This window comes from Diuraphis noxia, unplaced genomic scaffold (genome assembly GCF_037042655.1).
Source record: "Diuraphis noxia isolate RWA-SAM2 unplaced genomic scaffold, SU_Dnox_SAM2 contig0001, whole genome shotgun sequence".
Classification (NCBI taxonomy): Eukaryota; Metazoa; Arthropoda; class Insecta; order Hemiptera; family Aphididae; genus Diuraphis; species Diuraphis noxia.
In genome coordinates, this window is record NW_028301711.1 from 94,331,708 (window position 1) to 94,344,057 (window position 12,350).

General features: G+C 24.4%; 1 protein-coding gene across 1 annotated transcript in view; it reads left to right on the forward strand.

The window, feature by feature from the left end:
- LOC107164346 (transformation/transcription domain-associated protein-like) overlaps positions 1–12,350 on the forward strand; it is a 42,494-nt gene that overhangs the window by 9,976 nt on the left and 20,168 nt on the right. Inside the window, exons 15-28 of the mRNA XM_089214936.1 lie at positions 468–637; positions 1,878–2,023; positions 2,099–2,255; positions 2,642–2,784; positions 5,907–5,995; positions 6,161–6,420; positions 6,496–6,720; positions 6,792–6,956; positions 7,125–7,320; positions 7,404–7,705; positions 7,776–7,959; positions 8,076–8,302; positions 8,391–8,511; positions 10,647–10,780. Of these exons, the coding sequence (XP_089071062.1) occupies positions 468–637; positions 1,878–2,023; positions 2,099–2,255; positions 2,642–2,784; positions 5,907–5,995; positions 6,161–6,420; positions 6,496–6,720; positions 6,792–6,956; positions 7,125–7,320; positions 7,404–7,705; positions 7,776–7,959; positions 8,076–8,302; positions 8,391–8,511; positions 10,647–10,780 (2,519 nt within the window). The remainder of the gene's footprint in view (positions 1–467; positions 638–1,877; positions 2,024–2,098; positions 2,256–2,641; positions 2,785–5,906; positions 5,996–6,160; positions 6,421–6,495; positions 6,721–6,791; positions 6,957–7,124; positions 7,321–7,403; positions 7,706–7,775; positions 7,960–8,075; positions 8,303–8,390; positions 8,512–10,646; positions 10,781–12,350) is intronic.

Sequence of the window (12,350 nt, forward strand, 5' to 3'; positions counted from 1 at the left end):
ATAAAATAGTAAATTACATCACACACAATCGTAACAAAAGGGTTATTAATTTTGAATTATTGCTAAATATTTGTTTTGGTACTCTCTTTTATCTCCTAAATATCCTATTTTAAACCAATGTCATTTAGCTTAAATATTCATTGGTAATTTTTAGTAATTTTTGAAGATTGACACACTTTATATATATTTAATTACTTTGTATAGATAATAGTAATTAAATACTTTAATAGTCTTGATTTAAATATTGTTATATTTTTCAACATAATAGTTTACTGTGTAAATTTGTTATTTTACTTACTCTTTTACGTTTAAATTCTAAAATGTAATAAATTAAACTTGTTGTATCCAAGTTTGTTTAAAATTATTATACATATATTTGTTTCATTAAGAAAAATTAATTTAGAAAATTTAATTTAGTTTCTTTGCCAAAATCATATTTTTAAATAATTCTTTTTATTTTTGTCTAGATTTACTATCATACTATAAAAGTTTAACAAGTGATTCAATTGAATTAAAAGTTGCGATTGCAGAGTTGTGTTTGGCGGAGTGTGTGTTTAAAGTTGTTCTTCATTCTCATATAATGGATCTATTGTCAGTAATTGCTTATTCATTACAAATACCTGAATTGACACCACAAGTATGTATATGTCTTATTTAATTCTATGTTAATATATTTTATTGTATATTTGATATATACATTTATATGTATTATATATTTTAAACTATATTTAGTAAATGGATTTAAATGATCTAAAAACATGAAAAATATCCTAAAAGTAATTAATGCACTCAATACTCATAACAGAATTAAAAACAAATTTTTTGTCATTAAATATTATATAAATTCTTATTCTTAATAATTATTCGTATGATTTAATTAAATTAATTTCCCCCTGAAAATTGTATCAGTAAAAACATAATAAATTATAAAACCAAATACAACGAGACAAAATAAATAATATTTTATTTTATTTCTTTAGAATGGAACTTTTAATAAATTGTTATCCGTTCTTGTACAAAAATGACATAATAACATAAAAATGCACTATAAATGTCAAAAATTCTCTGTAAAATAAAAAAGCCTTAAAAATAAAAAATAATTTTTAAATTTCTTGATGTATAAAATGAATTATGTACTTAGAAAGCAATGTTTTCGGACCTCCAGAAGAGAATGCAATTCACATTGAAACCTATTTTCTAAATTTACATAAATTAAATATATTAAGATCTTTGAAAATATTATGACATTGTCATTGGTTAATGTATATTTTAGATTATATCTAAAAAAAAAAAATGGTCGAATATATACATAATTTAATAACCTTAATTTATGCAAGGTGGTATCAATAGTTTATTAAAACAAAAACTTGATATTTTATACATTATTTTTCATTATAATTATTAAGTTTATTTTTTCTTTTAGAATTTCTAACTTTTTGAAAACTGTTAGGCTTTTAGCTTGACAAAATATTTTTTTTTTAAATGCCGTGCATAAATATATTTGGTATAAAGTTGAAAGATGTAGGGTTGCAAAATTACAAACTACAAAAATGTTTATAATTATGCGGAGTTGTAAAATTACTCCAAGTCATGAGTCATTTATTTTCCTAGCAATTAATTTTTCTCTTGAGTTAAACAATTTTTCATTTAACATTTTGCTAACTAAGACAAGATTCAATTTATTTTTGGTTTTCATTTACTAAAGATGAAATTAAAAAATAACTAATAGTTGAAAGAAATTTAACTACCTAAAACTAAAAATAAAATACAACTGTCAGAGCTAATGAACACTGTACTATAAATAAATTAAATATGTAAGTGATAATTATTTTAATTTATGACTTAAGATTTTAATTTATTTTTTTAAATTTAAATAGGGTCTTGGTATTTTAGAAAAGTGTTTGGATATGTTGCCAGTTCAGTTTTTAGATGACCCTGTTCTTCCAGTTCGAAATGAAATCATGAAAGGATTATGTGATTGTGTACGAAGCCCATATGAGTTAATTTCACTGCCAGCTGTTAGGTGAATTTAATTGCCAAGAGAATATTCGGTTTATATTATTACCATTAACATTGATATTTATTTTGTTTATTGAAGTTTACTTGGAAAATTTGGAGGTCTCAATAGAAGTTCAGTTATGAATACAGACCCCCTTAAAGCTCAAGATCAATTTCATCAAGTTTCTAAGAAACCTAAAATATGTTTGACGTTTGATGGCTATAACAATACCTTATTAGAAATGAATGTTGCACCTGTAAGTAAAAAATAAGGAATGATTTAAGGGTAATATTTTGCAGTTATATTAATAGATTGGTTTTGGTTATCCTTTATACAAATACAATATAAATAATGGGAAGAATTAAACATTTAATTTTTTTACTTAAATGATATACTTTTAGTCAAATTAAATTTTGTTATGATTCAACTTTAAATTATTTGTATAAATTCAATTTATACATTTGATGACTGTCCTAGAACATAGTATATTAAATTATTCATTGAAACTTTTATTAATTATAAATTAAGTATCATAATTTTTACAGATTTTATTTCATCAATATCTATTAAAAATGTTCTCCTTCTTTGAATTAAATTGTAAATTATCTAAACACTATTTATTTATTTTTTTATGTGTTATAGGGTATACACACTGCTGTCCAAGCTCTAATTTTGGATGATGATGAATTCATTAGATTACAAAGTTGGAATGTTATAAGTGGGTATCTAGTGATATCAATGGAATATGATTCTTATAGAATTTCACAATTACTGTCAAATATCAAGTATTATAATTTAGCATTTTATAATTTTTGGCATTCGTGTAACTGGTGATTTGTGAATTAAGGACAAATAATCAAGTAATCTACGTACAAATTAAAAACTGTCTTGGGTGTTTGTTACTGTTAAAGGGCCGACAACATTTTTAGAATGGTTTACAGTCAAGTGATTATATCCGTATAGTAAAATTATTATATACTTATATACTATAAAACAATAATATGTAATAATAATTGTAGATCACCAACTGCACTTAATATAATACGATAGATTACCTGATACGCCTAAAATTAAGTAGTAGATCACCTGCTACACGAATGCCTAATTTTTAATTATTAGTATTTTTTTCTAAACCTTAATGACCTACTTATATAATATTTATGTGAAAGTTTCTTCATTATTTCGGTATGCAATATTTAACTTATTTCTAATTTAAGCACGGTTGAAATAGTATAATAATCTATTCAACATTTATTTTATACACAAAAATTAAATTTACATGGTCTCAGATAATTTGTAAAATAATTATTTAATGTCTTTTAGAACATTAAGAAATTAATTTAGTCTTTATTTTAGAAGATGGTTTGTAAATTATTTGTTATGTATATATATAAGATTAATGTATTCTCTACTATAACTGTTATCGCTTATATGTAAAATAGTTAACATTAATGTCAAAAAGGGCTAAGGCCGTTTAACTAATAAAAATAAAAATAAATTATAGAATTAAATATAAATTATAGTAAAATAATAATTATATTTAAAGTTTTAAAATACTCTCTGAGTGGCCAGAGTATTCCACTCGAAAAATTTCGGCATGATAAAATACCCACAGGTTGGGTTACAGTCACTAAGGCTACCTAAAACACACAACACAAAAAAATTTTTTTTTGGAAATCATTATTAAATATTAAATTATTTCAGTTAAAGCTTTAAAAAATAATTTGGTCAAAATTCAACGTGGAAAACATATTATTCAATGGTGTTTGGAATATTAGTATGACGTAATTGGGCCGGACTTGATATAAATATCCATCTTACATGTATAAAAGTTGTTCACTTTACATAATCATTTATTTACCTAAAAACAATTTTTGTGTGTTTGATTTACATACAAATTTGTGAAATTTCGTGCTAAAATGATAGAAATTTCAAAATTTCAATAAATTGCTTTAAAATTTTAAAAAAGATGTCTAAAAAGATAATAGCTGGTTATGTCATGTTGAGATAAGTGACTTATGCAGTTACCAAGGTAACTAATGAAAGTATAAGTAATGAAAATGACTTTTTATAAGATTAAATCTTTCAAAAACACTTAAAAATTTATAAAATTTCTTATTTCCACTCAGTGGTTAAAGTCTCCAAAGTCTGGAAGGGCTCTTAAAAAGATACTTATTAACTTGATGTTCGGTATAAATTAGTTTTTATTTATCTTATGTTATGAAATATATAAAATTAGTTTACTTAAAATTTAAATTTATTGTTTTTAACATTTCAGGCTATGAGTTTAAATTTATTTTTGAGTACAGGCATGATATTTATAGGTAGGATCATTTTTCTTAAGAGAAAATTTTTTTTTTATTCTATTATCATAAATATGTTATGTTCAAATAAGTATGAAAAATAATAAAAATGATGAAGGTCTAGACCCTCCAGTCTTCTTAAAATAGTTTGATTAGCTTCAGACTTGGTAAAAATTTGGGAATGCTACTAAATTTTTGGTAACTATAACCCCCCCCCCCCCACCCCCCTTCAACATTTTTCCCAATTTAACCACTGGTTCCACTAATGTTATGTTTGCATAGAAGCACATCACATATGTAATGAATACACATACATGCTATGAATATTTACATTCTAAAATATTATTTAAAGGAAAATAATTATAAACTTTTACACTTGTAAGATAAGCAAGTATGACTAGCCCGGCCCAATGATATCGTGCGTCTTTATTCAATTCCTCATAACTCATTATACAATTTTTTTTTTTTTAGAATTGTAACATTCTTTCAAATTAAAAAACTTGTATTTTTGTGTTTTTTAAAGTTTGTTCTCTCACAGTATATTATAGCTTATATATAACAATAAATAAATAACTAATAATTATTAATTTTTAACATTTTAATCTTAATAAACTATCAATAAAAAGAATATTATAGGCATATATTTTGTTTTTATCATTAATATGAAATGTGTTTATATGTTTTAAAAAGTTTTCAATTATATATTGTTTATAGTAGGATAACTATAAAACTTGTGTCTTGAATGAAGTACGTGTATAAAATATATAATATTTACATAATTCTTTATACTCACATTATTTCTTAGGAATCTCCATGAAAATAACACATATGCAAATGTATTAATGTATAATTTCACAAACTAAAATTCATGACGAGTAACTTTTCAACATAAAACATATAATTTCCAAAAAAAGTATATATTAATAATCCTATTAGTATATAAGTTAAAGTAGTAGCCACATTACCACAGTGCCGTCTGTGGTTGTGTAATTGTCCAATTAATTTTTATAAAAATTCATATTATGCAAATTTTTGGTTCTTAAATACAATTTTATTTTATGAAATATGGCCTGATTTTACTTACCTATAATATTTTATAAATATATTTTTCTGTTCAATCAATAAAATATACAAACATATAATTTAATAATGATTTTTATAAGATAAAATAAACTTATTGTACCTATGTCGTGTTTCTTATATTAATTACCATTTAATCAAAATAAAATAACATTTTATGAATAATTATATGAATGATTGGACAATTGTTATGCTTACAAATTATATTGAGTTAGGAATTATTGATTTGTCCCTTAACTGAAAAGTTAATGAAATATGCTGAATTTTTAAGTTTATAAGCTGGTTATTAAATTACATTAATTTTCTATGTTTAAAATTATAAATTTTAATCATGAGAAAAAATCTAAATCCTACAATATTTGAGCTTATTATATAATGTTATTGAGTAGAGAATTAAGTAGAATGAGTTATTGTTTGGCATTTGTATGGTGGATGTTGTTATTAATAATATTAATAGCATACAATTAATTAACACTTATTTTTCTAATGATTGAAATATTATAGAAATTATTTGTAAATTTCAGATTGGAAACATTGATAAAAAAGTTTGCAGATGATGAGTTACAGTATACTAATACTATTATTGATGAAACATATATTAAAGCATTAACTGGTAACTACAAATTTTATTTTTATTTAAATAGTAAACATAATAACTTCCTTTTGTTGTTGAATATAATTTTAATATTACATCTATAGTGGTTTATATTCAAGTTACCAGAAGATTGGCTGTATTTTAAAATGTATAGTTTTAAGTTTATCAATATTTACTATTTAGGTTTAATGATTTGCTGTGCCGATGAGTGTTTGAAAGAAGACGCTTTAAAAATTTTTAACGAAATCTTCAAAAGAATTATTTATATTTCCATGATTCACTTCAGTGATATTTCGTATGGGTATGCTTTAAAAGTTAACCCTTATGTTATAATTGATGCTATTTGTGCAGTATTATCAAATGAAAAGGAAAGTATTTTTCATTTTGGCGTAACAGCAACAGAATTTATCTTAAGAGAATCGCACAATATCTTAGGAGATAATGTATGTATTAATTATTTAATATGATTATACATTTTATTTATTTAAATATTAATTACAGACGTATTACTATTTTAGGTGGTTTATTTTCCTTTTATTACTTACATGTTTAGACAATTTTGTGAACTTTGTTATGATTTAAGTTGGATTCGAAAACGTGGAGGTTGCTTGGGACTACAAACATTGTTTTCAAATTTAGTGAAAGAAGATACTGAGGCTAATGATTATTCCAATTGGTTTATTAAACATTTTGATAATACATTTAGAGCCACACTGTTTATATTTTTCGATTTCAACAGACATGTATTATTATTAATAATTTGTATTTTATCAATGCTATACATATATTTATAACTAAATTATGTACATTTTAGTTAACATTTGGTGCTCTAAAAATTGCTGAAAGTAATCTAGAAAAAATGTTAAACTGGCTTTACTGGATTAAACCAATTAATCCATCACATGATTTGATACAGGATACTATTTTATTGGAGATGACTGATTACATAACTGGCCCTAACGATTTACTCAGAGAACAGGTTATAAAACTACTAAATATGAAAATACTATTACTTTTTAAATTCCTGTTAATTAATAAGCTGTTTGAACCTAATATTTAAAATATAATATATTTTATAATTTTTGTTTCAAATGCATTCACAAGTATTTAATTATATGTTTTATACTGATTCCATTTTTTTTTTTAGTCAATAAAAATTATTAATTTAATGGCTAAAAAACAACAAAAATCGGTTTCGGATACTTTGGAGCCTTACCATAAGCAAATTCAACTAGCAATTCCGGGAAATCGATTATTTGATACTTATACATTCAAATCTCAAATTGGTATTATGAAAGGGCACATATTTTGTGCCTTGAATTCTATACCTACTGAACAATTTGGTAAGTGATTTATGTAGATTTAACTATATTATGAAATTGTAAAATTTTGAATCTAATTTATAATTATTTTGTTTCCATTGTAGACCTTTTAAATAAAATAAACATATTTTATTTCAATATGATCAATATCATATGCAAAAGTGATAATAAAGAAATTAATTCAATAAAGATGTTTAAATGTTTAACATCTACTCAATTATTTGAATTTCGTCAAACAGCCATGGAAGTTCTGGTACATTGTTCAACGTTTATGGCAAATTCAGATAATATTTTAACATTTGAAATATTTTTGAATGCATTAATGAGTTCTGATTTTAAAATGCAAGAAATAGTGTACCGATGTCTAGAAACTCATCGAATTAATCTGGTCATAGAATTAAAAATGGTAAAATAATTTTTGAAAAATGTTGTGCAAAAGTATTTTTTTAGTTAAATTAAACTAAATCTTTTTTTAGGTTGATAAATTATTATTATATTATAATGATCTGTTTCAAGATCCAGAAAAGGTTACATTAATAAATATTAATTACATTTTTTATGTAACAAAATTATTTCCGTCATGTCCAAATAAGATGTTTTGTACTACTTTATTAAATTCATTTAAATATTTAATGAACAATCAAAATCATTGTATTCATAGTAAGCAAACAATAGTATTAATTATATTTATTTTTAAAATAATCTTAACTGTTTTAAGAATTCAAAATTACTAAACAGTTTTTTTATGTACCTCTAATTAATATTTTTTGTTTAAGAAACATCCATACATGAACTTGAACTAAGTTTAGAGAAAATTTTACAAATAGTTAGTCAAATAACAGAAACACATTTTTTCCATGTTAAAGAAATCTGTGAATTTATTTTGAATCAAAACACTTTAAATGTTGAATTGTGTAATAGATTATATCCACATTTGACTGAATGTTTATTGAAGTTTCCAGTAGACTGTATTCAATTATTTTTTTTAGAGCAAAATATCAAGGTTTGAATTTTTTTTAAATAACATTACCTTATTATAGTATATATTGAAAAAAAATATATTGAATTGTAATTAAAATGATTTAATTTAGAACTCAACTTGGACTTTATTTTTTAATTCAATGATACGCAATAACAAATGTGGATCTCTCAGAAATGTGTTGACATCAGACTGTACACATCTTGAAATTTTATTGTCTGCTTCAAGAGTTGGTTAGTTTTTAGTTTTTATTTTCAACATATATTTTTAATATTTTAAAATTAATTGTATGTACAACTGTGTGCTATTGATAATTAGAACTCATAGAAACTTTTAAATGATTATAATACTATACTACTATACTTTCTATATTAGAAACTATTTGTGTTTATTTTTAAGCACGTTTATATACTCAGGTTAGGAATCGGAGTGAGATAACGCAGACCAAAGCGGTGGATTAGTTAACTATAGCGCTAGTAGTCCTGGTACCACTGACAGCCACATTAGTACATTACTACGCTACACAATATCATTATACTTTTTACTATTTTATTTTATAGAGCTCGATTTTAAAACATCTACAATATATATTACATAAGATGTTAGCAAATAGGTACTATTGTCTATTAATGACAACTAGTATTAAAAATCGAGACACATGTACGCACGCATAGACTTGTAGAAAAGTCTCCATTAGTCTATGCATGTACGCCCCCTGAACTGGTTATGAACGCGCTCTAATTATCTATAGGATTGTAAAATACATATTATATAGCGCTTTTGAGTATTTTCAGGGGACTATGTAGTTTACTATTATCATTTTTGTCCCGTATTGTCATATATAGTATTTGATGTTAGTCGGTCTGTCTTTCTTTTGTTTTCTATAGACTCAAAAACAACTGGCCTTATTAAGGCGCGGTATTTTGGAAATGATCCGCATTGTTTGGGGATGGTTTTTGTCTACTTACATCTAGTGGCGCCCAGAGACTTTTAAATAACCTCCTTCTTCCATAGCCCCCTGCTCATATGTTTTCCCTTTATACTACCCCATATTTAATTTATTACCCACAGTTAAAAAAATATTATTTATTCAAATGGTTTTAATTTTGTATCTGAGATTGTTTTTCCTAATTGTATCAGTAATAACTGATTGCTATTTAAACTTCAGTTTAAAATGAGAATGATCACCTTTGTATAGGTATTATCAATACCATATAAAATTTGTATTATAATTTAAATTGTAGACATTGATAATTATCATATTTTAAATTAAATTAAGTAGGCACTTATACATGTAGGCATCAATGTCCTTCATAAAATAAAAACAAATGTATTTTCTCCATTGACTTTTTTACTTGACAATGTATATGATTTATAAAATTGAAAGCATACAACTATTATAGATAGGACCTATAGACTTAATTCACTGATTTAAAACTAAAATATACCTACCTACTACCTATGCAAATTTCTAAATATTAGAAATATAATAAATTACTTACCTTGACAAGTAATGTCGATTCAGTGCCAGATTCCCAATATCTAATAATTTCTTCTGTGACGTGCACCCAATTACACAGCACCAGCCCATAACCGGGCTAAAGAACAATGTAATTATGTAAATAGTAAATACTAAATACTAAAATAAGTAATAACTGAATATTGACGGTACTATGACTACTAGCGCTGTTAACTCGCAGTCATGCCACGTGGTCGTGGCTCGCAATGAATAGGCATACACCGATTCCTAACCTGAGTAGATAACCGTGTTTTTAAGTATATAACTATGGTTTAACTTGAATTATTATATAAGTAAAAGCAATGTGGCACAAGCATAAATATGGAAAATCTAGGTTTTGCATACTGTAAAGTAGTAACTGTTTGATTTTTAGGCTTTTACTGATTAATTTAGTTAAATTATAGATAAGCAAAATATAACTAGGTATTTACCAAAATAAAGTATCCAAATAAAATATAATTTACCAAAATGTATTTGATGATAACCCTAAATTTTGATACAACTCATAGTAAAGTAATCACAGTAATTCCCAGTAATCATCAATCATCAGGGCTCGGAAACTTTATACAGATACAAGTGCACTTTAAAAAGCTCTTGTATTCAATTTTTGAATAGCCCTGATAATCATACCTTTACTGTTATATATACCTCTATAGTCTATTGTATTATATTATTCCATCAGGACAAAAATTAAATGGTATGCAATTTGCCAATGTCATTATGTTTAAAACTTCAACTTTTAATAGAATAAATTTACATACATTGTTATATTATGCTAATGTTTTTAGTTGTCATTTAGTATCTTGTGTTATTTATTCTTTATTCTTTTTTTTTTTTACATAAATTTAGACCCATCAAGAACTATTCAATATGAAAGTATTCAAATAATTTATAATTTGGCGCAAGTGGCAAAAAAATGGATTTTTAGTTCAAAAAAAATCATAAGCATACTACTAAATATTTGGACCGGTCCTCAGTATAAAGTATTTTTATATATTTTATTTCACATTATACAATTAAATTAAAAATTCTTATGCATCATAGCAAAATTTTTATATTACAAACTTCCATTTCACAACATTTTCTGTTAAACATAATATTTTTGAGAACCAAAACAAATTAGAACCAAATTTATTTAATTGTATTTAACAAAATTCTTTATATATGTTACGGTAAAAGTACGAATACCAGTTAAACCTAGGATTTACCAGGTAAATCCTAGGTTTCGCCGACTACTGTTGGTAAAACCTAGGATACACAACATCGTTTGGTCAAACCCCGAATGATTTTTATAGTTCGGACTTTTACAAACGAGATTTGGTAAATCTTAGGATAAACAATCAGTGTTAGTAAAAGTCCAACAATTTTTACCAAATGTATTAATTATTATAATTATTTAAGTTTATTTAAGTTAAAAATATTATTTAAGTTAACTTGGTAGGTACTACATCAATGCCTATAATATATTAAATACACGCATTTATATTATTCATTATTGTTATATATTATGACAACGAATTTATATAATTATTACACAATATGATTGCTGTAATGCTGTTTATTATTATTATTATTATTATTAAATACTAATGCAAAAATTGATTGTATTGTGATTCTATCTATTGATAGTGATTTGATTGTATGAGTATTTAGGTACACGTGTCAAGGTTTTCCATTATCATGATGTATATGAAAGTCGAAATGAAATTTCCCAAAGTCAATACTTAAATAATAATTATTATGATAATCAAGAAAAAAGCCCATCACAATTTAGTTGTCATAATATATAACAATAATATAAATGTGTATATTTAATATATTATAGGCATTGATGTAGTACCTACCTAATAAACTTAAATAATAATAATAATTAATAAATTTGGTAAAAATGTTTGGACTTTTACTAACAGTGATTGTTTATCCTAAGATTTACCAAATCTCGTTTGTAAAAGTCCGAACTATAAAAATCATTCGGGGTTTGACCAAACGATGTTGTGTATCCTAGGTTTTACCGAAATCAATTGATAAATGTCCGAATTTCGGACATTTACCAACAATAGTCGGAGAAACTTAGGATTTACCGGTAAATCCTAGGTTTAACCGGTATTCGTACTTTTACCATAACATATATATTTCACTTTTTTTTTTGTTGCTTATGTGACTTTTAAAGTTATATTATAAATATTGAAGTATAACTATATTAATATTTTTTACTCAAAACATACATTTGTATATTCAAACAACTCTCAAACCTATGGTCTATGAAGCAAAGGCATTGGTAAGGAGGAATTAGGAGGATAAATCCGCTCCTGAGCCTTTATAATATACAGTGTGTCCTTGAGGATTTACCCATTGCGATATTTTCTGAAATAATAGAGATATCATAATTTTGGTTTTAGAATAAGACTCTCAGGGATAAGATAGCCAATTTATAGAGTTTATTTTTCTGAAAATATTTACATTTCAACATTTTATTTTCATTCATTTACTGATTTTTAATATTTTTTCGAATTTCGAGAAAAATTGTGAATTATTAAAATATGATTATTGCTA